Source organism: Pongo pygmaeus, chromosome X (assembly GCF_028885625.2).
Source record: "Pongo pygmaeus isolate AG05252 chromosome X, NHGRI_mPonPyg2-v2.0_pri, whole genome shotgun sequence".
Taxonomy (NCBI): domain Eukaryota; kingdom Metazoa; phylum Chordata; class Mammalia; order Primates; family Hominidae; genus Pongo; species Pongo pygmaeus.
This window is the reverse complement of record NC_072396.2, coordinates 53,972,574-54,000,173: the sequence shown is the minus strand read 5'-3', so window position 1 is coordinate 54,000,173 and position 27,600 is coordinate 53,972,574. Positions and strand designations below refer to the sequence as shown.

Sequence of the window (27,600 nt, the reverse complement as noted above, 5' to 3'; positions counted from 1 at the left end):
TCCTTCAGAGAGCTGCGGACAGGGACCACGTCTGTTTTGTTCACTGCTGAGTCCTCAGTGCCTCCGAGAACACCCAGCATAATAAACATCTGCTGAATTAACCAATAAATGTTTGTTAAAATGCATGTAGTGGGCCGGGCGTGGTGGCTTATGCCTGTAACCCTGGCACTTTGGGAGGCCTAGGTGGGTGGATCACCTGAGGTCAGGAGTTTGAGACCAGCTTGGCCAATACAGTGAAACCTCGTCTCTACTAAAAATAAAAAAAAAAATTAGCTGGGCATGGTGGCCCACGCCTGTAATCCCAGCTACTCAGGAGGCTGAGGCAGTAGAATTGCTGGAACCCGGGAGACAGAGGTTGCAGTGAGCTGAGATTACGCCACTGCACTCCAGCCTAGGCAGCAGAGCGAGACTCCATCTCAACTAGGAGGTCAAGGCTGCAAATGAGGCAAAATTGCGCCATAGTACTCCAGCCTGGGCGACAGATCAAGACCCTGTCTCAAAAAATCCCAAAACATTTTTTGGGGTAGAGATGGGGTCTCGCTATGTCACCCGGGCTGGTCTTGAACTCCTGGCTTCAAGCGATCCTCCCACCTTGGCCTCCCTAAGTGTTGGGATTACAGGCATGTGCCACCTTGCCCGGCTGGGCAAGATATTTGACAAAGACTGTCTCCTTTGACCAAAACCTTAGTCAGTCTCCTCCATGTACTCTGCTTGACTAGGCCTGACCTGTCCTTATAAGGGTCCTTATAAGGACTCTCTCTATCCTTATTGAATCTAGTTTGAGCAAGAATCCTGCTAAGTCAATTTAGGGGAAATTTCCCACCCTTGGTATCTGACTACCCTGGATTCTTAGCATCCTGGCCTGCCTTCAGCAATAATCCTATCAAGTCAGTTTAGCCAGAAACCCCTTGTCCTAGATGTTTCTTCTTAGTAATTTCTCATCCACTGACCCCACCCTGCTCCTTGGTTACAAATCTCCACTTGTCATTGTTGGACTTAGAGTTGAGTCCAATCTTTCTCCCACTGCAAGACCCCATTGCAGTGGTCTGCATACCTGTCGCCATGGCCTTGAATAAAGCCTGGCCCTACCATCTTTAATAAGTGTCATGAGTAATATATTTCTTTAAAAATATGTAACCTCTCTTTGCCTCAGATTCCTCCCTCACAGGGTCATTTGGAAGACTGAAATAGTGTGAGAGAAGGTGCTTAGGAAATGAGTTCCAATCTTGACCTCTACTGGGTCTCTCTTATCTGTTCTCTTCCCCAGAGCAGCATCACTTGTGTTCAAAAGAGTGCAGACTCTGGAGCCAGACTGCCTGAGTTTGAAGTCCTGCTTTGCTTCTGACTAGTTGTGAGACCTTGGGAAGTGGCTTAACTTCAGTACTCACTTTCTTCATCTGTAAAACGAGGAGGATGGTAATGCCTACCTCATAGGGTTGTTGTGAGGATTAAGAGTAAATATGGCCAGGCGCGGTGGTTCAGGCCTGTAATCCCAGCATTTTGGGAGGCCGAGGTGGGCGGATCACAAGGTCAGGAGATCGAGACCGTCCTGGACAACATGGTGAAACCCCGTCTCTACTAAAAATACAAAAACTAGCCAGGCGTAGTGGCACATGCCTGTAATCCCAGCTACTCGGGAGGCTGAGGCAGGAGAATCGCTTGAACGCGGGAGGTGGAGGTTGCAGTGAGCTGAGATCGTGCCACTGCAATCCAGCCTGGCAACAGAGCAGGACTCCGTCTCAAAAAACAAAACAAAACAAAAAAGAGTTAATATGGGCCGGGTGCGGTTGCTCATGCCTGTAATCCCAGCACTTTGGGAGGCCGTGGCAGGTGGATCACCTGAGGTCAGGAGTTCGAGACCAGCCTGGCCAACATGGTGAAACCCCGTCTCTACTAAAAATACAAAAATTGACCAGAGTGGCTCATGCCTGCAATCCCAGCACTTTGGGAGGCCAAGAGGGGCAGATCACCTGAGGTCAGGAGTTCGAGAACAGCTTGGTCAACATGGCGAAACCCCATCTCTACTAAAAAAAAAAAAAGCAAAAAAAAAAAAAAAAAAAATTAGCCTGGCTTGGTGGCATGCACCTGCAACTCCAGCTACTTGGGAGGCTGAGGCAGGAGAATTGCTTGAACCCGGGAAGCAGAGGTTGCAGTGAGCTGAGATCAAGCCACTGCACTCCAGCCTGGGTGACAGAGTGAGACTCTGTCTCAAAAAAAAAAATTTTAATAAATAAATAAATAAATAAGTAAATAAGAGTTAATATGCTTACAACAGATCCTGAGACATGGTATGTGAGTTAAACAGTACTACTGGGTATGAATGTTTCTCATTCATAAGAACCATTAGGTTTTAAGGTCCCTGAAGCCTCAACTTCCCATCTGCAGAAGGAGCAGCCAGAGGCTCCCTTTCCTTTCCTTACAGGGGTCTGGGGTCAAGGTCATTAACCCAATCTCCCACTGTCTTAACTTCCTGAATGGTGGTCTGGAGTTATTCTTCTGGGTGCTTGCCAAGGCCCATCTGCGGGTCTTCCTCAGTCTCAGTGGCAGATGAGGAAGCAGTGGTTTCCCCAGGCCAGAGACATCTCCACAGCAGGTCCCTCAACTCCACCCTGCCCAATGGGCCCTCCTTTTTGACTCAGAGGCCCCCAGAATGTGGGGTGGGCCTTTGGAGCTGACTGAAGGACTCCAAGGGGATGGGGTAGGGCGTGGTTACCGTCCAAATTTAGCTTTTAGTCAGGGAAGTGGGTGGTGGGGGAGTAGATGGGTTTGGGGACAACTGGACCTCAGACTGGATCCCTTGTAAGGATGTGAGGGCAGGCTCAAGAGAGGTTTCCTCCGAGTCAAACACATTCACTCCTCTCCGTCTTCTGGTTTTTAGTCCCTGCCAGGGGACCACACAGGTGAGTCCAGGTGAAAGGAGCAACCACAACTGCCGTCCACCTCTACTCCGCGCCAGACGAAACCCCCCAGGGGCGCCGCACTTTACCGCCCTCTGTGACCTGTCGCTGTCACTCACCGAGTGAGTGTGAGAAGACGAGACCTCGGGAGAAGGAGGGCGACAGTGGGCACCAAGATACACAGGTCCTTTATCCATACCTCCTAACAGCCACCCGCTATGGGCCGGGCCTCGGTCCTCCCAACTGTCAGCTCCACTGGAGACACTCCAACCGCACTGGGAGCGCCTTGTGAGCAGGACACGCATGCGCGGGTAGCACCTCCACCAGCCAGCCGGCTGACCCCGCCGGGGACCTGGCAGGGATGGGGAGCGCATGCGCAGATGGCGCGCACCGCTCCGAAAAGACAGGGTGTGGGTGGCGGCTAGACTCTGGACCTGTGGATCTCGGTGCCCGCTGTTGCCCTCCTTCTCCCGGGTCTCGTCTTCTCATGCTCACTCGGTCAGGTCTATAGTACAGCCTCGTACTGGAGTCTTAGTGTAAGTCCTTCCGTTTAATCAGCCCTCCCTCTAATAAAGAAAATGAAGGAGTGAATAGCAAACATGGTAAATCTAAGGTGACTTTGCTTAAAGCAGGTGAGGCCAGTACATCGCCACCCAACCCTTGGTTCCGGAGCAGGCGTCTTTTCTTCCTCACCTGGAAGTGGCAGAAAAAAAAGAACTTGTCTTCTGCCCGTGCCCGATCAGGGGCTCCCCCCTGCACCCCACACCCCCGCCTTTGGGACAGTCTCACATGGCGAAAGTGGCCTAGGGTGGAGGGCACTGCACTAAGCACGACCGTGACTATTGACTGACCGCTTTTTATAGCCCAGGCACCTTGCAGACATGATTCGTTTCGGATAAGTCAAGTATTCATATTCCCACTTCACAGTCGAGGAAATTGAGCCTGACCCCAAAGCCGCCCCTTTAGTGGGTGCGCGATCAAGACTTATTATATGAACTGCCTTTAAGGGATGGCACCACCACCCCGCGGGCCCCCTACTTCTGGTTGTTGCCCAATCACACTGGCAGGGGTTTCACTGGCAGCTGCAGCCCCGTTCGGCTGACTCATCTTCCCCAAAGCCGTTTAATTCTGTTCCAAGTCTTTCCTAACTCGACCTTGGCGGGCGCGGAGCGGAAGGGATTATTGTCCTCCCGATTTGGGGCCGGGGGAGTTGGAAAATTAGTCTAACTCCCGGGCTGGAGAGCTAGAAAGCCCAAGAGGGCCAAGTCCTGGGTGTCTGCCTCTGACGACGAGCAAGGTGGAGGCCCTTGGTTAGCAGGATGGGTGGTGAAGAGTCCAGGAAGGAGAAGAATGGCTCAGGGCGGCTTGCCTGAGCCTCCCTCCTCCCAGCTCCCGGCCCCTGCTGGCGGCGGCTGTCACTCCTCGCTGTAGTGCCAGCTGGCTCCCGCTTCCTCGCCTTTATTCCTACCTGCTTGCTCTCCTGCCTTCCTTCGGGCTTTTCACATCCTCTTCTTTTCCTCTCTTGCTCCCCTCCTGTTTGCCTTTCTCGACTTTCATATCGCCAAAAGATGGTCGTCTCCCTCCCGTTCCTTCCAACTCCGAATAAAAAACAGAAAACCCAACTGGTCCTATAATGGCTTCCCTAAGTCTACAGATGACTCCTGGCTTTCTAGCTCACCTGCTGGGGGGAATGTGTAAACCATGAGGTGATTTTTCCAAGACTGTGAAAGGAAGGTGGATATAAGCGGAACTGACACTGTATACTGATCACAACACTTACTGATTCCACCGGAAGATACAGGTTTATTGCTATGTCACACATATGCATTCATTCACTTAGCAAACACTGCCATCTGTTCTATGCCAGGCTCTCTGTGTTGCGTAGCAAGAATACAGAGATCAGAATAGATCCTCAGTCTCTCAGGTGGGTAAGTGTTGGTTCAGAGCTGTGGGACCCTCAGAAGGGGCATCGCACCATCCTGGGGGTCATCTGTGGGGTAGGGTTGCCACATTTAGCAAATAAAAATACGGGGTGCCCACAAGTCTGAATTTCAGATAAATAACAAATAGTTTTACAATATAAGCATGTCCCAAAGATTGCATGGGATTACTTATATGAAAAAATTATTCGGCTGGGCGCAGTGGCTCACACCTAGTACTTTGGGAGGCCGAGGTGGGTGGATCATCTGAGGTCAGGAGTTCGAGACCAGCCTGACCAACATGATGAAACCCCGTCTCTACTAAAAATACAAAAATTAGCCGAGGGTGGTGGTGGGCGCCTGTAGTCCCAGCTACTAGGGAGGCTGAGGCAGGAGAATTGCTTGAATCCAGGAGGCAGAGGTTGCAGTGAGCTGAGATCGTGCCACTGCACTCCAGCTTGAGTGACAGAGCCAAGATTCTGTCTCAAAAAAAAAAGAAAAATTCATCCTTTATCTGAAATTCAAATATAATTACTGAGCATCCTATACCTCATCTGGCAACACTACTGTGGGGGTACCAAGTAGTGTGTTGTTACTGGAAAGTGTCGTGTTATAGATGCCGAAGTTAGCCAGCAGCCATCGGATTATGGAAAGCCTTAAAAGCGAGGAGGTGGGGGCCGGGCACGGTGGCACACGCCTGTAATCTCAGCACTTTGGGAGGCCGAGGTAGGCAGATCACCTGAGGTCAGGAGTTCGAAACCAGCCTGGCCAACATGGTGAAACCCTGTCTCTACTAAAAATATAAAAATTAGCCGGGTGTGGTGGTGGGCACCTGTAGTCCCAGCTACTCGGGAGGCTGAGGCATGAAAATCGCTTGAACCTGGGAGGTGGAGGCTGCAGTGAGCCAAGATTGTGCCACTGCACTCCAGCCTGGGCAACAGAACAAGACTCCCTCCAAAAAAAAAAAAAAAAAAAGTGAAGAGGGGGCACTGAAGGGGTTTGAAAGCAAGTGGGTAACAATAAAAATTGGGTTTTAGGAAGAGGCTTCTGCTGGTTTCTTGGATGATCCTTTTAAGAGCAACAATAGTGGAGTCTGACCAGTTGCAATTGTACAGGCAAGAGATTTTGGATGGTGATAATAGGAAAGTAGGTGGGAGGAGGTGCCAGATCCAAAAAGTATGTAGGAGTTAAATCAGCAGGACTTGGCAGTTGCTTAGATGGGGTGAAAAGGGCGTGAGTCCCAGGATCTGGCTTGGGTGTCTGGGAAGTTAGTACTGCAACCAATTGAGATACAGCAGTTTTAGGGGGCAATGGTTGAGTTTAATTTAGGACATCTGGTGTAGAGGGCCAGCAAATTATTTGCTATATGATTCTGAAGTTCAGTGGAGAAGATGAGCTCAAAGTAGAGACTGGGAAGTCCTCAGCAGAGAGGGAGTATTGAAACCAGGAGATGGATAAGCTCCCCAGAGAGGGGACAGAAGAAAAAGAACCCAGGGAGGAGACAAAAGAACAATCAGGGGAGTACAAGAAACCAGGAGAGTCAGGCTTCCTGGAAGCCAAGTGGGAGTTTCTAGGAAGAGCAAGTGATGAATATGTCAAATGCAGCCAGAAAGGTCTGATTACGCAAAGCCTGAAAAATGGCAGTTGATTTAGGCAATGGCAAAGTCATCATAACCTGAGGCTGTCATCCTTCAGGCTCATTCAGACATCAGCCCCATTTATTCAAGTGGCAAATACTCAGCCAACATGCGTCCTCAGCATCCTCTCAAACGCTCGCCACAGTAATTTTCATGTCCCCTGCAGTCCTTCAGCGTTTAAACCAATCATTCAGATTGTGCCCCAGCTCACTCAGAAATGACAGGCTCTGTATAATCATCACTTGGGGTTCTTCTTTTCCCCTCACATAAATGACGATATAATTGGGATTCTTTATACTTGTCAATGTCACCTCAGAGCCAGCCGGAACCAGTGCAGCTCTGTCTTTGCAGAGGTAACTGCAGGTGCCCACAAGAGTTAAATGGGTTATCTTGTGGTTTTTATCTCCCAGGAGTGAAGACCACCCAGGAGTAAAGACCACCTTTGTTTTTCTCTGTTCCCTGGCAGGGCTAATTTGACACAATGCTGCATGTTGCTTGTTTTGGTGTCCTTGCTGGGCCCCTTTGCGCACCTCTGGCCCTCAGGTTCCCATGAGACATGCATCCAAACTGTTGAGTATGTGCGTGTAAAGGTTGACATCACTTTATTCCCTATTTTTGTGTGTGTGTGGAGACAGGGTCTTGCTATGTTGCCCAGGCTGGTCTCAAACTCCTGGGCTCAAGACATCCTCCTGCTTCAGCCTCCCAAAATGTTAGGATTACAGGTGTGAACCACCACACTCAGCCCCCATTCCCTATTTTCTAATGGTTTTGAGACAGAGATGCATGCAGTAAGAGAGAGGATGCTCAGTAGCAGAAATCCCCAAGAAAGTGGGAGGGGCTGGGACACAAAACCCAGTGGAAGGGTGAGCCCTAAACAGGACTTCTCTGAGACCCAAGGAAAGGATGGTGTGGGTGGGTAGAGACAATTTTGGGGGTGGGTAGAGACAATTTTGGGGGTGGGTAGAGACAATTTTGGAGGTGGCAAGAGAGAAGTATTCACTAATGGCTTCCGTTTGCTCTAAAAACAGTTCTTTTAATTGTGCAGCCCTCAGAACTAGAAGAAGTTCAGAGAGCTCCCTCTAAACACAGTTCTTAACCCACAATCCAAAAGACCCCTGAGGAGTCAGTGAATAGAATTCAAAGAGCCCATGGACTTGGATAGAGGGGAAATTGCATCATTATTTTCGCTATTACTAATAGAAATATAGCATATCCTTCTAGGGGATGTGGGTAACAAACTGCAGTAATATTAGCACCTGTGACTTTGACACTAAGAGAGATCAGATTTTCATTATTACAGTTGTTGCACATCTCTCAAAATAACATCACTATTTCAAAAATCATGGTTGTCACTAGACCTGTTGATAGAGCTTGCTATTTAATGTGTCAATAAAGAAGCACATATATTACTACATTACAGGTGCGTTTTTTATTTTGAAAATTGTACCCCAATATAATTGGTTTCTTTTGTAATCCTACTTATAGGACGCATGCATTACTCTGGGAAGGGGTTCCTCAGACTTCACCAGACTCCCATAGGTGTCCGTAGCATAGAAAAGGATGAGAAACACTGCTCTGAAGAGTAACCATAGCTAACACTTATATAGCTCTTGCTAATGGCCAAGCACTGTTCCAAGTCCTTTTTAAATATATAGTTGTTAACTCATTTATTCCTAACAACCCTACGAATAGTCATTTGATTATACTCATTTTACAGAAGAGGAAACTGAGGCACATCAGTTAAGTAACTTGTCCAGGGTCATTCGGCTAGTAAATAATAGAGCTGAGGCTGGGTGCGATGGCTCATGCCTGTAATCCCAACACTTTGGGAGGCCGAGGCAGGGCGGATCACCTGAGATCAGGAGTTCGACACCAGACTGGCCAACATGGTAAAATCCCATCTCTACTAAAAATACAAAAATTAGCCGGGCGTGGTGGCCCATGCCTGTAATTTCAGCTACTCTGGAAGCTGAGGCAGGAGAATTGCTTGCACCCAGGAGGCGGAGGTTGCAGTGAGCCAAGATGCGCCACTGCACTCCAGCCTGGGCAGCAGGAGACTCCATCTCAAAAAAAAAAAAAAAAAAAAAAAAAGCGGTAGAGGGGAAGAGATCCAAGACAACTCGAGAACATGGTCAGAGAGAGAAAAGATGGTGTTTAGATGCTGGGGAGGGCAGGAGGTTATTCCAGGGAATGACAAGTGCAATAAATGTGGCCTGGACAGGTGGTTAAAGTAGAGAGGAGGTGAAGGTTCCCGGAGTTGGGCAGGTGAAAGAATCATAAAACTGGGCCTGGAAATTCTTCCAAGATTAATTCATTAATTCATTTATTTAACACATTTGTTTTAAGTGTCTTGTACACGCCAAGCAGTGTTCTTGGCATTGGGTGAACCAGCTGGACAAGCCCCTGGTGCCATGGGGCTTACCTTCCAGCAGGGGGAGAACTACACAAACAAGGCCAGGTTAGAGGAGCGTGCAGGCTCACAAGCCTGTAGGCACAATCCTGCGATGCCAAAAGTTCTGAAAAGCATAAGGTTGTTTTTTCATACTTTGGAGCTCAAACTCAATAGGTGACAAAACCTGACCTGAAGTAGTGTGAGGCTATTTATAGTCTTTATTCACACTTGGTGTGAATTTTCATACCTTTCACTTCAGAAATATTAATGTTTCATTACGATGCTCCAGGCCTTTCTCAATAGTTATATAATATAGACTATACAAAGAGTTATGTTTGACTAGTTTTTTTAAAGAGTTATGTAATATAAATTACATGTCTTCCTTTCTCAAATTGAAAAAAACTCTGAATTCCACAGCACATCTGGCCCTAAGGTTGGAAAATGGATTACGGACATGCAAGTGCTATGAAGAGAATTCAAATATGCAATGGGATAGTGTCTAGGTGGCTACAGTTTGAATATTTAGGGAGGACCCCTCTGGGAAGGTGATATTTAAGCTTAGTTCTGAATGAAAAAAAAAATAAAGGCAGTCATGCAAGGATCAGGGGAGAGCATTCCAAGCAGAGGGAGCAGCTAATGCAAAGATTAACACAAAGGAGGCCACTGTGGCTACAGCATATTGGGCCAGATGAAGAGTGCTATAAATTGATGGAAGCACTTCATGTAGATAGGAAAATTGTGAGACCGGTGTGCTAAATCCTTTGGTAAATACGGTGTAGTGATTATGAGTGTGGTCGCCGTCAACAACTAGAAGGCCTGGAGGGGAATCTTCCTGGGTGAGAAAGCAGGTGGGGAGAGATATTTCAGATAGAGAAAACATAAAGCAGTTCTGAGGCTGAAATAGTAGGCTAAGATTTATGGCCTGAAGACCTTGGTTTGAGGAAAAGTATAGAAGGAAGACAGATTAGATATCTGGGCTCAAGACTCTAATGACATAGCTTCTGGAAGCTGCCTAAAAGATGTTCTAGGATTACGAAGACCTGGGTCTTAAATAATAGTCTCTGGTTGAAGTCCAATCTGCAGAGTGTGTTCTGGGTTTTTGGACTTAAAATAAATTAGACAAAGATAGAGGAGAGTAGCAAAGCCTGAACTGATGAAAGATGTTTTTGCCTCTTTAGGTTTGTGCTTCTCAGCAGCTGTCCTAGAATGTCTGTCTCCAAGCATCTCTCTTAGCGGCTCTCCACATTCATCTCTCTGTGATCCTATCTGGCATCTCTCTTCCATCTGTCTCGGCCTCAACATATTTCTCTTTACATGGCTCTCTCTCTGTAACTCAGACTCCTCATCTTTGGATCTCCTTGTCTGAGTGTCCCAGAATCTGGTTCCGTCCATTCTTCTGTGTCTGTACTGTAATTCTCTTTCTCCAACTGGACTGTGCCCTCCTGGAAGGCATGAATCTATTATTCCGCTGGGTATCCCAGGTGCCCCGCACACAGTCTAGCATATAGGAGTCTCAAATACATTCATACTTGAATGAAGACTTTTTCAGAGGAGGAAGGCATCCGTTCTCAATATCCACCCCTCTTCCCCCACGCGGAGCAGGCCACTTGCCAAAAGGCCAGCTAGAGAGTAGGGCGAGGGGTGTTGTGGTATTGTACTTCTGCTATTGGTCTCTTTCCCCAGTTGAAATAACTCTGGGGATACCTTAGCAGGAGGAATCCGCCCTCTGGCCAAAGGACTAAAGTACCAGGCCACGCCCCCACGTCTCACGCGGCAGCGGCAGACGCCCCGGCCCGTCGCAACCGCCCCTTCCGCCGCTTCGCCTCGGCCAATCAGCGAGCGCCTGCGCCCCCATCCAGTGGAGTGGCCGGCGACAAGATGGCAGCAGCGTGTCGGAGCGTGAAGGTAGAAGGTTCTTTGCTTCTGTTGCTTGCCCTCCTTTACGGGCCGGGACAGCGCGGCCGTGGAACTAGGAGAAAGAGATCGGTTTCGAGGGAAAGGGTCATGCTTATGTAGGCCTGGTATTGTGGCCGTTGGGCTCAAGAGGTGAAAGTCAACACTCCGCGGCGCATCTATCTATCTATCTATCATCTATCTATCTATCTATCTATTTGTCTATCTATCTAGGGTCACGGGACGGGCTGTCTGGGGCTGAAATCCCTTCTGCCTCCGAGGTCCCAACGGTGAGGAGAAGCAGCACACCTAGTTTACCCGCAGGGGTGACCACGACCGCTCCCCTCCCCCCTTCTCCTCAGAAGCCTGGAGAACAGGCAGGCGACAGCGTGGGGATGGCCTGGGCAATGTAACAGCTGACCCTGACCGTGTCCCTTTTGACAGGGCCTGGTGGCGGTAATAACCGGAGGAGCCTCGGGCCTGGGCCTGGCCACGGCGGAGCGACTTGTGGGGCAGGGAGCCTCTGCTGTGCTTCTGGACCTGCCCAACTCGGGTGGGGAGGCCCAGGCCAAGAAGTTAGGAAACAACTGCGTTTTCGCCCCAGCCGACGTAAGTGGGGTCACCTCTCCTCTCCCAGGGTGTGCATGAGGTCACCAACACCGGCCTGGGAACCTGTGGGGGTCCCTCCCATAAGGGTCTCCTCTATGGGGGCGGTAGACCCATCTCCTTGTCTCTTTTGGCCTGAGCCTTCAAGCACTGTGGGACCACCTGTGATAAGGATTCTCTAAAGCTGGGATTCACAACAATGGGGATGGGGATTGGACATAACAATCTCCTGGAGGAGTTATGTATAGTTTGAAAATGCATATTGTGCCTTGTAATTTTATATTTACAAAGTCAAAAAACTTGTTTTCATGAAACAAACTACAGAAAGTGAAACTTGATGAAATCTTAGCAGGTAAGAATACAAAAAAGCTAGTTTATCTTCCTATCAATAATTCTCACAAGAGGGTTATTTTTTATTTTTATTTTTGAGATGGAGTCTCACTGTTGCCCAGGCTGGAGTGCAGTGGCACAATCTCAGCTCCTTGCAACCTCCATCTTCTGGGTTCAAGCGATTTTCCTGCCTCAGCCTCCCAAGTAGCTGGGATTACAGGCACCTGCCACCACGCCCAGCTAATTTTTTTTTGTATTTTTAGAAGAGACGGGGTTTCACCATGTTGGCCGGGCTGGTCTTGAACTCCTGATCTCAGGTGATCCGCCCGCCTCAGCCTCCCAAAGTGCTGGGATTACAGGTGTGAGCCACTGCACCCGGCCTCACAACAGGGTTGCATTAGTGCTCTGATCCACAGCAATTAAGAATCTTCAGGAGCATGTGAATATATCAAGAGGGTATTGATTTGAAAAATGTTTTGCAACACTGCTCTATATTACCTAACATTTTCACCTTTGACCTACTCTCTCAATTTTTTTTTTTGGGACAGAGTCTAACTGTTGCCCAGGCTGCAGTGCAATGGCATGATCTCGGCTCACTGCAACCTCTGCCTCCCGGGTTCAAGCGATTCTTCTGCCTCAGCCTTCCAAGTAGCTGGGATTACAGGCATGTGTCACGATGCCGGCTAATTTTGTATTTTTAGTAGAGACGGGTTTTCACCACGTTGGCCAGGCTGGTCTCAAACTCCTGATCTTAAGTGATCCACCCGCCTCGGCCTCCCAAAGTGCTGAGATTACAGGCATGAGCCACCGCATCCAGCCTATCTCTCAAGTTTTACAACCTTTCTCTTGGCCTCTCCCTTCTCACAAATCTCTTCTCACCCAAGGACTGGGCATGCCCTGCCCTGCCCTCCCTCAGGTTTAGTGGTGAGAGTGGGTGCTGGGAGATGAATACCTTCTCCACTTCTCCCTTTGAAGGTGACCTCTGAGAAGGATGTGCAAACAGCTTTGGCTCTAGCAAAAGAAAAGTTTGGCCGTGTGGATGTAGCTGTCAACTGTGCAGGCATCGCGGTGGCTAACAAGACGTACAACTTAAAGAAGAGCCAGGCCCATACCTTGGAAGACTTCCAGCGAGTTCTTAATGTAAGGCCTTGGAAGTTCTCCAGGGATAGTGGGAGTAAGAAGTGTCTGGCTGTGGAGGACCCCAAAGTTTTTAGGGGACAAAGGCTTCTTCTGCCTCAGGTCCTATAGCATGTCTCCACCTGTCCTACAGGTGAATCTCATGGGCACCTTCAATGTGATCCGCCTGGTGGCTGGTGAGATGTGCCAGAATGAACCAGACCAGGGAGGCCAACGTGGGGTCATCATCAACACTGCCAGTGTGGCTGCCTTCGAGGGTCAGGTGTGTGGGCAAGGGCAAGACTTATGCCTCCTAAGTGACTTGTTGGGGCCCTCCCACCTATGACCTCTACTTTTTCTCCAGGTTGGACAAGCTGCATACTCTGCTTCCAAGGGGGGAATAGTGGGCATGACACTGCCCATTGCTCGGGATCTGGCTCCCATAGGCATCCGGGTGATGACCATTGCTCCAGGTAGACATATCCCCTCTCTCCATCATACCTGGGATTGGGTGGGATCCATGGACAGTTGAGAGGGGAAGGTATCCACCACCTAAGCAACAGCAGCCTTTTATCTTTGGGTCCCAGGGAACCACCAAGAAGTAGGGCTAAAGTAAGGAAGAACCAGGTAAATATGAAAGCAAGGGTGAGTCTCTGAATTTGGCTATATTGTTTAGGTCTGTTTGGCACCCCACTGCTGACCAGCCTCCCAGAGAAAGTGCGCAACTTCTTGGCCAGCCAAGTGCCCTTCCCTAGCCGACTGGGTGACCCTGCTGAGTATGCTCACCTGGTACAGGCCATCATCGAGAACCCATTCCTCAATGGAGAGGTCATCCGGCTGGATGGGGCCATTCGTATGCAGCCTTGAAGGGAGAAGGCAGAGAAAACACACGCTTCTCTGCCCTTCCTTCCCCTGGGGTACTACTCTCCAGCTTGGGAGGAAGCCCAGTAGCCATTTTGTAACTGCCTACCAGTCGCCCTCTGTGCCTAATAAAGTCTCTTTTTCTCACAGAATGTAGGCAATGTTTTGTGCTAGGGGGCCTGGCATGGGGAAGAAATGTGAAGGCTGTGACAGGGTTGGATGCTCAGAGCTCCAGGGTGGGGTGGGAAAGGCAGTACCTTCATAATACTTTGTGTCCTGTTACAACGCGTGGACTTGATTTTGAGTGCAGAACTTTATTACCTAGGTTAGAAGGTGGGAGTATACAGCATTTTTCTCTTTGACTCCTAACCACCTGTGAGCTTGATGGAGGAGAAGGGAGAGATAAACATCCTGAACTTAGCGGCTGCTGGTGTTAAACTGCCGGTGATACTGGGCCGTAGGTTGATTGGTGTAGATTACTGAATTCAGGTAATCCTGCCTGTGAAAGAAGTCCAGAGGTCTCAGCTGACATGCTTTCCCTCTCTCCATGGTTCCTCACCATCCCTCCTCTCCTTCCCTTGGCATTTTATCTCCACCACCACCACCTAGAACTCACTGGGCTTTTTGCTCATTAGCCAGCTGCTGGTTGAAGGAGCCTAGACCCCTTTGAAATACAGCACACAATTCCCTCTCCTGCTCTTCTAGCTCCAGCACTGCCTGGGCTGAGCTCATGGTCTGGCTTTTCCATTCAGTATCCAATGTTTTCTCAGCCTGACGGTGTGCTTGCTTCTTAGAGCGTTGTACTTCCTGCTCTTTCCTGATGGCAGCTTGCTGCTCTGGAGTCATGCCCTTCCAGCAATAGGGCAGGACCCGGTAGGGAGCCATACGGTGTTGGGCGACCTGGGGGTTTTCAGTCAGTAGGTCACTCGTGCTCTGGTGCTGGATCTCCACAAGGTTGGCCTTCTGTTCACGCTGACGCTCACTGCGCTGACGCCCAGCCTGCACAGCTGCCTGGTGGAGCCCCCAGATGCAAACATTTGGGTGCCCAACCTCAGGGAACTCTGTCACAGGGGAGGGGGGAACATGGCCCTACTCTTCCATCTCAAGGAGAGAAAGAACAGATACTGTATGGCCTTTCAATGCCTCTAACACATGTGTTGGGGAGAATGGGCAGGGAACTTCTCTGCCTTCAGGAAGCCTTTAGACTGAGAAGCGGAGGATGAGAGGGCAATGTTCTGTTCTCAAGTCATCCTGCTTCTGGAGGTGGGGAGAGGTGACTTGTACCCTAAGAGGGGCCTTCAGTGAAGGGGGAATACTCAGATGAGAGGGCTGATGCTGATTTAAGAGGGGATGTAAGAGGAAGAATGTGGCTAAGGTTCCCCAGGATTTTGTTCAGGAGTTGGGGAGAGCCCAAGGTACTGCATGGCTCAGGCCATACCTGCGCTTTGTTGGCATTGGCCATGGCACACATCATGGCGGCACGACAGGACTCCTCCAGCCTGGCCAGATGGGTGGCCTGCGCGTCCATGGCGAGGCGCAGCTGGTTACTGAGCGCATCTACACAGAGAAATATGGCCAGGGTACTGTACTGGCTTGCTCCATTCCTGTTTCACTCATCCAGCCATTTGTTCGGCAAGTTTTGTGTTTGTGTGTGTACAAATGTTTAGGAGGGGGTTAGTGTCCGAGTTGTAGGGATGTGGAAGGAACTAGGTGCAGCAACAAGGATTTCTCAAGTGCATAACTAAAAGATGCCTCCAATGGACCTGGGTCCCAATGTCAGTTCTGCTGCTTCTGAGCTGTGTGATTTTGGGTAAATCATTTCATATCTCTGAATCTCAGTCTAAGGTCCATGTGTTGGGTTCTAATGATACCATTGAATTAAATCCTGTCCTCAGAGAACTCCCTGTCTAGTTGGGGACACAGATCAAACATAGATAGACCACAATCTGGCAAGAGCAATGGCAGGGATGTACACAGGGTATTAAGAGGGTTTTGGGTGGTGGAAAAGAGGAAGGCTTCCAGGAAGAGGTGATCTTTGAAATACATTTTGTATACAGGCTAAAAGAGCAAAGGGCATTCCAGGCTGAGGGCATGGCATGAGCAAAGGTACTGACAATTTTTTTCTGCTCCAGCCACACTGAGCTCCTTGCTATTCCTAAGACCTGTCAGACACTGTACTATGCAACTGGGAGATGGGTAGACATGAAAGAGATGGTTCATCTTCAGTAGGCTGACATTTTAGGGAGAAGACAGATATTAAATAAATACTTTCACAATTAGCTACAACTACAATAAGTGGTCCAACAGAACAGAGTGCTGTAACAGGGTTGATGTGAAGGGTAAATAAACAGTGCAAGTAGATAAGACATGGTCCTTGCCCTTGAAGGGCTTCTTCTAATGGAAGAGAAGGATGTGGCCACAGACAATATCATAATAGTAGCTACTCTATGTGGTATAGATTATTATTCTCATTTTAAAGATGAAGAAACTGAAGCACAGGAGGGAAAATTCATTTGCCCAAACCAGCTAGTAAGTGGCAGAGCCATTAGGTCTGTCTGCACTGTGCTGCCTCCACATAATGGAGTGCCAAGCTAATCAAGAACAATGCTACACTGTCAGTTACTGAAGGAAGTCAGGGAGGTTGGGGTCTGCACAACTTAACATTTCAGCACCAACCCTATGGATAATTGGACCTCCCCACACAGTTCTGGTCCCCTGGGTGCTGTACTCAGCTTAGGACAGATCGGGCTGCTTACCTGCATAATTCTCATCAACCTTGGCTTGCTGTTGCTCCTGCTGCTGCCTTTCCAAGTTGTACCTGAACTGCCCCTGCTGCTTTCTCAGCCGTGTGTCCCTGTCTAGGTCTTCCCCAGAGAAGTACTGCAGGCTGGCTGGACCAGGATAGGTATTACTGTAACTAAGATAGGTTGGAAGCCCCTTCCAGACTTGGCCTGGATCCCAAAGACTAAATTCACGCTCGTTCTTGAGCTGCTGCTTCTGCTCCTGAAACTCCTGGACTTTCTTGGCCAGCCGACGTGTTCGATCTGCCTCTTCCTTCTCTAACATCTGGACTATCACATCATACTGCACCTGGCTGGTACCTGGGGGTGGTGAGCAAGGATATGGAGAAGATACCCCAGGAGGGACAGAGTCCACTTAGCATGGCCTCTACTCTCAAGGTCCATCCAGTTTGTCCCACCACCCCAGGGCCTCAGGCCTCAGAGGCAGAACTGCCCTACCTTAGCCCACTCGAGCTCTTTCTTTACACCCTTGTCTGGCCCCTGGCTTTTGGCTTTTACCATAAGCTGCCTCCTCGCTTCTTTCTGCTGCTTCCCGACGCTTTCGGTCTCCCACCTGGTTGTTCAGGGCCTGGACATCCACCTGATCCCAAAGAAAGGAGCACAATCAGAGTAGCGGCCCAGCAGGGGGCCTTCAATGTCCTACCACAAACTTCTTAGAATTTACCTGTTTCAGAATCCTGTAGCTCCCCAGTACCTACTGGATAAAGTTCTAGCTCCTGAGCATGGTTTGTAAGCCTCTCCATGGTCTAGCCTCTGCCTCCTTCTCTGGCCTCATCTCTTAGTCCCACCTTACCCTTATGAGCTGTGCTTAAAGTTCCCTGAATATCTTAGGCTGTTTTGAACCAATAGCCTTTGCTCAAGCTGCTCCCTCCACTTGGAACACTTTCCTCCCCTCTTTACATAAATTCCAATTCGTCCTTCCAGACCAGCTCAGCCTTCACCTTCCTGACCCCTCAGGCAGGTTCTACTCCCATAGAATCTAGAACCCACTGTCTACATTATATTGATGTTCGCCTCTCTGTATTCTCTCCTCCACCAGACTGTGAGCCCTTTCAGGACAGAAACTGGGCCTTAGTCATTTTCATATCCCCACTGCCCAACACAGTGCTTGGCACAGAGCAGGCCCCGAGGAAATGCTTGTCAGCTTGTCAGCTGGATCTCAATCAGAACACTAATACCCTAGCCAACTTCTTACGGCAGGTACTATGCACTGGTTTTCAAAGCTGCCACTGTGTGTTAATACTCGCCTGACTTCCTTCAGCCTCATTTTACAGAAGAGGAGCCTGGGGCTCAGAGAAGACAGGTGATTTATCCAAAGCCACACACACAACAGTCAGCAGACCTGGCCTTAAATACTTACGGGGTCTCTTCCAAAATACCATGCTGCATCCCCCTTCTATCCACTCACCTAGCAATCTTTTGTTTCTTAAACTATCAATATTTTCTCTTTATTTTGATTATAATTCATTTATCACATTTCAAAATCATACAAAAAGGAATACAGTTTAGTGAGGAGTAAGTGTCCCTTCCATCTCTGTCTCTCAGCCTGGTTAACAGTTTCTTAACATAGCCTTGCAGAGATAGTTTAGGTATATGCAGTAATTTTGAGACAGGGTCTCACTCTGTCGCTCAGGCTGGAGTGCAATGGTGTGATCTCGGCTCACTGCAACCTCCTCCTCCTGGATTCAAGTGATTCTTGTGCCTCAGCCTCCCAAGTAGCTGGGAATACAGGCATGCACAACCACGCACAGCTAATTTTTGTATTTTCAGTAGAGACGGTTTCACCACGTTGGCCAGGCTGGTCTTAAACTCCTGACCTCGTGTGATCTGCTCACCTCAGCCTCCTAAAGTGCTGGGATTACAGGTGTGAGCCACTGCACCCAGACTCCAAATATTCTTTAGGCCTCTTTTAGCTCCGTGTTGCCTGTCTCAAGAACCAGGTCACATGGCCCAGAGCTGACTGAAGAAGGGTCAGCCGTCCCCCCAGTCTCTTCCCTTGCACTGACCTATCCCTCTTCCCAAGCTCTTCCCAGGCCTGTAGGGGTGGGTGCCTTCTCCCTCTCTTTCCTTTCCTGCCCTAGGGGCCTGCTTGAATCAGGGGAAGGGCTATCATGGGCACTTACACATTCCTCTCCAGGTATGAGTGAGGTGGCCCTGATCCTGAGCAACAGTCCCTACTACCCACTCACCCCCATGACTCGGTTCCGCACATTGAAGAATCGGTTTTGTCGCTCTTTTTCTCGATTTCTTCTAGCCTCGATGGCTGCTGCTTCCTTGGTATCTGTTGACTGGTTTATGTTATACATCTGGAGCAAAAGGGAGGTGGAATGGCCCATCAGTGCCGACCACCATCTTTGACTACACGCCACCCCCATTCCTTCCTCCCTATAATATTTCAGCAGTTATTGATTCCTACTGATTTTACTTCCTGATATATTTCATATCTGTGCCCTCCATCTCTGCTGTCACCAGCTTAATTCAGGCCTCACAATCTGGTGTCAGGCAGTATCTCAGGAGCCCCACTGGGTTCTCTTGCTCCAACGTTACCCTCTCTGCACTGGATTTCTCTGCACTGGCTACCAGAGTGATCTTTGGGAAGCAAATCTGACCATGGCACTCCTCAGCATAAAGCCTTTGAAAGCACTTTTAAAGCAATGGCTCCCCAGTGCTTATAAGACCCAACCCCCTTTGCCAGATTTATAAGGTTCTTCATGATCTGACCCCTGCTCACCTTTCTAAGCCTCAAACACATCTACAACACTCCTTTTTCATTATACTGTACTCAGTTTTCCTTATTTCAGTAAGTGGCACCACCATTCACCAAGTTGCTCAGGCTAAAAACTAGGAGACATCCTTTAATCCTTCCTTTCCCTCACTCCTTCTTCTTTCAAAATAACCTTGGTCCAAGCCACCATTGCCACCTTTCTGAATAACCACAACTGTCTCCATGTTGGTATTCCAGCTTCCTCTATTGACTCCTATAGCCCAATCACAGAAACCAGAAGCAGCTTTCTTTTCTGAAATATATGTCCCCCCCCCCTTTTTTTTTTTTTTACTTTTATTAATTATTTTCTGGTCAAATGAAAGGCTAGAAAGCTTAAATTTGCCTGTGCTCCTTCATATTTTGGGAAGCTCACTTTTGGCATGTAACCCAGCCAAAGCTGCAGCCAAAAAAACTTTAGCAAACATAAATCTGATCATGTCTCTCACCTGCTTAAATCCTCCACTAGCTTCCCACTGTACTTAGAATCAGATCCAAACTCCTTACTGTGGGCTTTCAAGATCTAGTTCCTGCACACCTCTCCAATTTGTCTCAAACCACTGTCTCCCTTGCTTACAGTGCTCCAGGCAAGCTGATTAAGTCCTCCAACACAGTAATTGTTCCCACCCCAGGGCCTTTGTATGTGCTGTTCCTTTGTTTGGAGCGTGATTCTTCAATTCCTCCTATAGCTATTTGGATCTTTTTGGTGCTTTGTTTTGTTTTCCATTTTGTAACTGTGAAGTAGTTGATACATATAGGAGAACATATATAACCCATATATTTAAGTTAGGATGCATGATAACATAGAAATCCATGAACTAACTCCCCAGCTAAGAAACAGAACATTATTGATACCACTGAAGTGTCCTTGATTTCTTCCCCCTCATCCTTACTCCAAGAGCACTCCACACACTATCCAAAATGTGTTACCATTCCCTCTCTCTCTCACTATGTTGCCCAGGCTGGTCTTGAACTCCTGGGCTCAAGTGATCCTCCTGCCTCAGCCTCCTAAAGTGCTGAGATTACAGGTGTGAGCCACCTGTAATACCCGGCCTGACAAGAACATGTTTGATGGAGTTCTGGGGATGAAACTCTGATTGAGGTGGGCTCAAGAGAGATTAGGACTGCAGGACAAACAACTCAGCTAATTTTTTTTTTTTTTTTGAGAGAAAAAGACAGAAGGACCTATAGATTTTAAAAGATTTATATATACAGGGTGGAAGTTTCTCTAGTATATACCTAGGAGTGGAAGTGCTGGATCATAGGGTATGTGCATATTTAACTTTACAAGATAGTGCTAAGTTGTTTTCCAAGGAGATTGTAATTTACACTTTCACAATAGTGTATAAAAATTCTAGTCATTACACATTCTCACCAACACTTGGTATACCATACTTTTACATTTTTGCCAATTTGTGGGTACAAAATTATAATTATTTGTTTTAATTGGAATTTTCCTTATTGCTAATAAAGTTCTTTTCATGGTTTTTTTGACCATTTTTATTTACTTCTCTTTGGAGTGCCCATTCATATCTGTTCATTTTTTTAAAAATCAGGTTGTCCTTTTTTTTTTTTTTTTGAGACAATGTCTCACTCTGTTGCCCAGGCTGGAATGCAGTGACACGATCTTAGCTCCCTGCAATCTCCGCCTCCTGGGCTCAAGTGATCCTCCCACCTCACCCTCCCGACTAGCTGGGACTACAGGTGTGACTAATTTTTGTATTTTTTGTAGAGACAGGGTTTCTCTATGTTACCCAGGCTGGTCTTGAACTCCTGGGCTCAAGCAATCCTCCCACCTTAGCCTCCCAAATTGTTGAGATTACAGGTGTGACCACCATGCCCAGCCAGGTTTTCCTTTTAAAATTAATTGTAGGCCGGGCGGGTGGCTCACACCTGTAATCCCAGCGCTTTGGGAGGCTGAGGCGGGCGGATCACGAGGTCAGGAGATCAAGACCATGCTGGCTAACATGGTGAAACCCCGTCTCTACTAAAAATACAAAAAATTAGCCAGGCGTGGTGGCGGGCGCCTGTAGTCCCTGCTACTCAGGAGGCTGAGGCAGGAGAATGGCATGAACCCAGGAGGCAGAGCTTGCAGTGAGCCGAGATAGCGCCACTGCACTCCAGCCTGGGCAACAGGCTGGGACTACAGGCGCCCGCCACTGCGCCTGGCTAATTTTTTGTATTTTTAGTAGAGACAGGGTTTCACCATGGTCTCGATCTCCTGACCTCGTGATCTGCCCACCTCGGCCTCCCAAAGTGCTGGGATTACAGGCATGAGCCACCGCGCCCGGCCCACTTGATTTTTAAGGTAATAATTGATACATACAAAGCAATGTGGTTAATATACATATAGGTTATGAAGCACATTAACAAAACGAACACCTGTGGACTCTACACAAATCTCGGAAAATAGAACATTATCAATATTTTAGAAGCTTTCTGTGTGCACTTACCACATTTTTTCACTTTCTTTATGGTGAATTTGAATGTAGTCATACTTACCCATCTTTCCCTTTGAGCTTAGTAGTTATTATTTAAGAAATCCCTCCCTATCCTGGGGTCATAAAGATATTCTCCTATATTTCTAAAGTTTTGCCTTTCTCATTTAATTTTTTTTTTTTTTTTTTTTTGAGATGGAGTCTCGCTCTGTCGCCCAGGCTGGAGTGCAGTGGCGCGATTTTGACTCACTGCAACCTCCGTCTCCCGGGTTCAAGCGATTCTCCTGCTTCAGCTTCCTGAGTAGCTGGGATTACAGGCATGTGCCACCACGCCCGGCTAATTTTTGTATTTTTAGTAGAGACGGGGTTTCACCATGTTAGCCAGGCTGGTCTCGAACTCCGCCTTGGCCTCCCAAAGTGCTGGGATTACAGGCGTGAGCCACCGCTCCCAGCCTCATTTAATTTTTTTTTTTTTTTTTTTTTTTTTTTTTAGGTGGAGTCTCGCTCTGTCACCCAGGCTGGAGTGCAGTGGCGTGATCTCGGCCCACTGCAAGCTCCGCCTCCCGGGTTCATGCCATTCTCCTGCCTCAGCCTCCCGAGTAGCTGGACTATAGGCACCTGCCACCAGGCCCGGCTGATTTTTTGTATTTTTAGTAGAGATGGGGTTTCACAGTGTTAGCCAGGATAGTCTCGATCTCCTGACCTTGTGATCCGCCCTCCTTGGCCTCCCAAAGTGCTGGGATTACCGGCATGAGCCACCGTGCCTGGCCCCATTTAGTTTTTTTTAATATAGATGGGGTCTCACTATATTGCCCAAGCTAGTCTTGAACTCAAGCAATTCTCCTGCCTCGGCCTCCCAATGTGCTGGTATTACAGGCATGAGCCACTGTGCCCGGCCTCACTTAGGTTTTTAATCCACTTGGAATTGTATTTTGTGTATGGTGTGAGATAAGGATCCAATTTAATTTTCCCCCCAAGTGCCATCTCATCTTTTTTTAAATTTAAAAATTTATTTTATTTTTGGCTGGGCGCGGTGGCTCACGCCTGTAATCCCAGCACTTTGGGAGGCCGAGGCAGGTAGATCATGAGGTCAGGAGTTCAAGACCAGCCTGGCCAACATGGTGAAACCCTGTCTCTACTAAAAATACAAAAAAATTAGCCGGGCGTGGCAGTGGGCACCTGTAATCCTAGCTACCCGGAAGGCTGAGGCAGAGAATAAAATTTATTTTATTTTTAATTTGTTTTAGATGGGGTCTCTCTCTGTTGCCCAGGATGGAGTGTAGTGGTGCAATCATGGCTCACTGCAGCCTCAAACTCCTGGGCTCAAAGGATCTTCCTGCCCCAGCCTCCTGAGTAGCTGGGACTACAGGTGTGTGCCACCATGCCTGCCTAATTTTTAAAATTTTTTTGTAGAGATTGGGTTTTGCTATGTCACCCAGGCTCACCATCTCATCTTTTAAAAGGGAACAGTATTTCCCCATGGATTACATGAGATTGCTGTCTTTTAGCCATTTTATCCCCTCAGCCTGATTGTTTCTCCCAACTGAACTTCATTTATGGTTCCCCTACTAGATTCCATCTACCAAGCTTCCTCCCTTTATTTATTTTTGAGACAGGGTATTGCTCTGTCACCTAGGCTGGAGTGAAGTGGTGCGGACACCACTCACTACAGCCTCAATCTCCCAAGCTCAAGTGATCCTCCTGCTTCGGCATCCTGGGTAGACCACAGGTGACAGCTGCCACACCCAGCTAATTTTTAAATTTTTAGTAGAGATAGGGTCTCACTGTGTTGCCCAGGCTGGTCTTGAACTGCTGGTCTCAAGTGATCCTCCTGCCTTGGCCTGCCTCCCTCACGATGGGATTACAGTTGTCAGCCACCATGCCCAGCCACTTCCTCACTTTCCTGGACTTGTCCTAAGTCTTTAGGATTCTTTCTAGCCTTCGGACATAATTTAATAAATAGTTAAAGGAAGAATTATGGCAACCACCAGATCCTTTCATGTTTAAGTCTGAGAATGGCACCAACTTACCTACTGGTTTCACCTGCCATCACAGTATAAGGTCACTGAAGGGGAAGATTCAACTGACATTTTAAGCTTCTTGGATTGCTAAGGCCCCTGCCTTATTAATGATAGAGAGCAGAGAGGGAAGAGAGGTAAGGTGGCATTGTGGTATAGAGCTGTGGGAATGGGATGGGGGAGAGGCATGGAGGCAGAGGTAGGTGGAGGTGGAGACCACTGGCTTAGGGACCCTGACTCCTGGGGGTTCACACAAAATACCTTTCTCAGTAAGGAATCCCGATTTTGAAGCTCTTAGGTTGGCTCTGCATGCAACTTTGTTCTTGGGTTACGGCGGCAGTTTCTGAACTCTGCTTGGTAGAGCAGGAGGGAGGCAGGGGATAGGGGTAGTATCTCAGGCCGTAGCCTTCCCCAGCCTGTATCCCTGTTGCCTGGGAGTAGCCCCAGCCCCATTCACAACCCATCCGCCTTCGCATCCCGTCCCGCCTCCAATCCCACCCCACCATTAGCAAAGTCTGAGCTCACCTAACACTGAATCCTCCCGTTGGCCCCTCCTTCCCGTCCAGCCCTCTGCTCCCCTCGGATCCTTCCAATTCCCGACCCTGTCCTTGTCCTAGCCTTGAAAGCTGGCCAGGCTAAAGCCACAGCTGAGCTCCCACCTTCCTCTTGCCCTGAGGGGCATAATCCTGCTGTGACTTCCGTCTCAGCAAGCGTGAGCTCAGGTCTCCCCCGCCTCCTTGAACCTCAAGAACTGCTCTGATTCTGCCCAGCACCAACTCCTCCGGGGATCTGGTCCGCAGGAGCAAGTGTTTGTTGTTGCCATGCAACAAGAAAGGGGGGCGGAGGCACCACGCCAGTCGTCAGCTCGCTCCTCGTTTACGCAACATCAGTCCCCGCCCCTGGTCCCACTCCTGCCGGAAGGGGAAAATCCCGTTAGGCCTGGACGTATTCTCGCGACACTTGCCGGTCGCCCGGCTTGCATTGCGGCGTTTCCCGCGCGGGCTACCTCAGTTCTCGGGCGTACGGCGCGGCCTGTCCTACCGCCGCCGGCGCCGCGGCCGTCATGGGGTTCCTGAAACTGATTGAGATTGAGAACTTTAAGTCGTACAAGGGTCGACAGATTATCGGACCATTTCAGAGGTTCACCGCCATCATTGGACCCAATGGCTCTGGTGAGATAAACCTGGCTGCGGCCCTGCGCACGTCCCGGCCTGGACCCCTTATCCGGTGCCGGAGTAGTACAACCCAGCCCATGTAACCTGAAACGTCGCGGACCCTTACGGGTTCCTTGCCCTTCCAGAGGGGGTTCTGCTCGAACCCACTGTCCCCGCGCGGGTGCTTTAACTCGAACCCCTTCCAGGTGTCACTTGCCGCTTCCTGCACGGCCCCCGCCCCGGCCAAGTAGTACAGGCCGAGCTGCTAGTTACCCCGCCTACTTCCCCCTCCCGCCAAAGGAGGCGCGTCTGGAGCCAGCTTCCCGCCAGCTCAGTTCCCCGCCGCGCGGCTCCCCGCCGGACCGGCCGGAGCCGGCTTCCCAGCCTTACTTGACCCCCTCCGGAAAATGTGGGGACGCTGGTAGCTGTCCCGTGGCCTTCGGTCCCAAACGGTGCACTTCTGTTTCAGCCCAGCGTCCCCTCTCGCCTCGCATTGGTACATTCTAACTCTTTCCTTTCTACTCTTCTCTGGAGGCGGCACTTTTGAATTTCAGACCCAGCGCTCCAGTCTTTAGAGTGCTTGAGGTGTCGATCCCCACCCCCAACCGCTATGTCAGAGGTAGTTGCCTCGAACTCGCCCCTTTACTACCACCGAAACCGTCAAAAGCCGAAATTAACTAATTTACCAAATTTGTTGAATGCTTATTGTTTATCAGGAGTTATTCAATTGCAAGTTGTGGAAACAGCGGAGAATAGAATAAACCAACTCCATGCTCACAGGGAACTTATATTCCAGAGGGGAAAGAAGATAAAGAAGGAGAAAATGAGATGGTTTTAGGCTGTCACAAGTGCTATACAGGAAATGAGACAGGTGGATGTGATAAAGTGACTTGGGTGGTGTCTTTAGAAAGGGTGGTCAGGTAAAGCCTCTATTTTGTATCTTCCCAACTCTAAACGATACACCGTGGATTCCTCTCACCTCAGATGTCCATTTGGAATCCTGCTGTATTCTTCCACCCCAGAGATGTTCTAGCTGAATGATATCCTAGCCTAAGAGGCTGCCCTTGCTGAAGTAGCACATACTGAGTACCTTTCCTGGAGACTGTGTGTCTCAACAGTGGCACTATTGACATTTCCAGCGAGATAATCCTTTGCTGTGGGATGTGCCCTGTGCGTTGTAGGATGTTTAACAGCATCTCTGGCGTCTGTCTACCTGCTAGATGACAGTAGCACCCCTCCTCCCCAGGCATGACAATCAAAACTGTCTCTAGACATTGCCAGATGTCACAGAGAGTGTGTGTGACTCCCCCAAACCCCTAACTTGTTTGAGAACCACTGGCCTGGACGGCTAATGCTTGGTGTCCACCCAGTTTCCTCGGGTTTTAGTGTAGTGGCCCCTGTTGGAAGAGCTAGGATGTACCTCTTGGCATTCAGTCCCCTCAGCATTAGTAGATTTGTATTCCCAGCTGTTCTGAAAAGGGCCATGGCACTCCCCCACTTGCCCCCGTTCTTCAAGGCCCACCTCTACAAGCCATTCCTTTAGTCCCTTTGGTGAATTACTCTTCCTCTGTGGCATACCGTAGACACTTGGTACACATTAATGTTTATTAAGTCCTATATTGATGGTGCATGTTTTTGTATCTTCATGGACCTGTGAGTACCTTAAAGCAGACATTCCCTGAAAGGTTTTACTGGTATTCAGTCCATAATATATATTACAAAAATGTTTGCCATATTGATTGTGATTAGAGAGGCTTGTGGTTGTGAGATGATGATGTCCTCCCTGGAAATGATGGGAGAAGCCCAAAGGTTGGATATTGGTTCCTAAAAGGCTGATTCCTGGTCTGCATGATGTGCTAGTCCTGCTGTGATGAGGGAGACAAGAGCTGAGTCCAGACTTAGGATAGGACTAATTAATGAGTACCTACTCTGTGTCAAGTACTTTATTTATTGGGACCCTGTTTTTTCTTTTTCTTTTTCTTTTTTTTTTTTGAGACAGTCTTGCTCTGTTGTCCAGGCTGGAGTGCAGTGGCGTGATGTTGGCTCACTGCAACCTCTGCCTCTTGGGTTCAAGTGATTCTCGTGCCTCAGCCTCCCAAGTAGCTGGGACTACAGGCGTGCGCCACCCCATCTGCCTAGTTTTTGTATTTTTAGTAGAGGTGGTGTTTCGCCCTGTTGGCCAGGCTGGTCTCAAACTCCTGGGCTCAAGTGATCTGCCTGTCTCAGCCTCCCAAAGTGCCGGGATTACAGGCATGAGCCACTGCACCCAGCCAAGGGACCCTTTACATTTAAATTCTTAAAATGACCCTAGGAGGAAAATGCCAATAGCTTCGTTTTATACATGAGGAGACTAAGGCACAGAGGTGTGATAACTTGTCCGTGGTTCTCAGAACCCATGCCTGTGCTCCTGCCACTCTAATAGAGAAGTATGTGCCGCACATATTTTTAGACCTGTGAATTGTGGTTTTTTCATCTTTTTCCAGGTGAGGGAATGGAAGGTCAGCTAAGAAGTAGTGAAAGTAAGATTAGAACCTGGTCTGTTGGTTGTAAGCCCAAGTTTTCAAGCTTTTTTAGAGGGAGTCTCACTCTGATGCCCACACTGGAGTGCAGTGGCATGACCTCGGCTCACTGCAACCTCTGCCTGCTGGGTTCAAGTGATTCTTTTTTTTTTTTGAGATGAAGTCTTTCTCTGTCGCCCACGCTGGAGTGCAGTGGTGCGATCTCAGCTCACTGCAACCTCTGCCTCCCGGGTTCAAGCTATTCTCCTGCCTCAGCCT

At 48.8% G+C, this 27,600-nt stretch overlaps 3 protein-coding genes across 12 annotated transcripts in view; 2 read left to right on the top strand and 1 right to left on the bottom strand.

The window, feature by feature from the left end:
• The first annotated feature begins 10,619 nt into the window (after window positions 1–10,619).
• On the top strand, window positions 10,620–13,803 carry HSD17B10 (hydroxysteroid 17-beta dehydrogenase 10). Its single transcript, XM_054472384.2, has 6 exons — window positions 10,620–10,750; window positions 11,183–11,347; window positions 12,650–12,814; window positions 12,945–13,073; window positions 13,155–13,263; window positions 13,467–13,803. Exons 1-6 carry the CDS (start codon window positions 10,724–10,726, stop codon window positions 13,655–13,657), a joined length of 786 nt encoding a protein of 261 aa, XP_054328359.1. The 5' UTR covers window positions 10,620–10,723; the 3' UTR covers window positions 13,658–13,803.
• A 146-nt stretch (window positions 13,804–13,949) lies between these two features.
• Window positions 13,950–26,059, bottom strand: RIBC1 (RIB43A domain with coiled-coils 1). 8 transcript variants are annotated; one of them, XM_054472376.1, is made up of 10 exons: window positions 24,329–24,647; window positions 23,931–24,019; window positions 23,682–23,716; window positions 23,437–23,590; window positions 18,642–18,758; window positions 16,951–17,032; window positions 16,408–16,752; window positions 15,090–15,208; window positions 14,268–14,662; window positions 13,950–14,150 (listed from the first exon to the last, which is right to left on the bottom strand). In XM_054472376.1, the coding sequence occupies exons 5-10, from the start codon at window positions 18,756–18,758 to the stop codon at window positions 14,069–14,071; spliced, it is 1,140 nt and encodes a 379-aa protein (XP_054328351.1). In that variant the 5' UTR covers window positions 23,437–23,590; window positions 23,682–23,716; window positions 23,931–24,019; window positions 24,329–24,647; the 3' UTR covers window positions 13,950–14,068. The 8 variants fall into 8 exon arrangements, with proteins under 8 accessions (XP_054328351.1, XP_054328348.1, XP_063516110.1 ...); XM_054472373.1 differs by lacking the exons at window positions 23,437–23,590; window positions 23,682–23,716 and adding an exon at window positions 25,803–26,023 and having other exon boundaries at window positions 24,329–24,580; XM_063660040.1 differs by lacking the exons at window positions 23,437–23,590; window positions 23,682–23,716 and adding an exon at window positions 24,929–25,050 and having other exon boundaries at window positions 24,329–24,580.
• SMC1A (structural maintenance of chromosomes 1A) overlaps window positions 24,664–27,600 on the top strand; it is a 44,487-nt gene continuing 41,550 nt past the window's right edge. The window contains exon 1 of one of the 3 annotated variants that reach the window (XM_054472368.2): window positions 24,664–24,841. In XM_054472368.2, coding sequence (XP_054328343.1) covers window positions 24,733–24,841 — 109 coding nt within the window. In that variant the 5' untranslated portion in view covers window positions 24,664–24,732. The remainder of the gene's footprint in view (window positions 24,842–27,600) is intronic. The other 2 variants (XM_063660038.1, XM_054472369.2) reach the window with 2 other exon arrangements.

Excerpts from the sequence above, each read along its gene's own strand:
- HSD17B10 (XM_054472384.2), top strand. The coding sequence starts at position 10,724 with ATGGCAGCAGCGTGTCGGAGCGTGAAG. Across the intron at positions 12,815-12,944 it reads ACTTCCAGCGAGTTCTTAAT|GTGAATCTCATGGGCACCTT; the intron begins GTAAGGCCTTGG and ends CCTGTCCTACAG. Across the intron at positions 13,264-13,466 it reads GGTGATGACCATTGCTCCAG|GTCTGTTTGGCACCCCACTG; the intron begins GTAGACATATCC and ends TATATTGTTTAG.
- RIBC1 (XM_054472380.1), bottom strand. The coding sequence starts at position 18,758 with ATGTATAACATAAACCAGTCAACAGATACCAAGGAAGCAGCAGCCATC. Across the intron at positions 17,033-18,641 it reads TGCGGAACCGAGTCATGGGG|GTGGATGTCCAGGCCCTGAA; the intron begins GTGAGTGGGTAG and ends CTTTGGGATCAG. Across the intron at positions 16,753-16,950 it reads AAGCGAGGAGGCAGCTTATG|GTACCAGCCAGGTGCAGTAT; the intron begins GTAAAAGCCAAA and ends CACCACCCCCAG.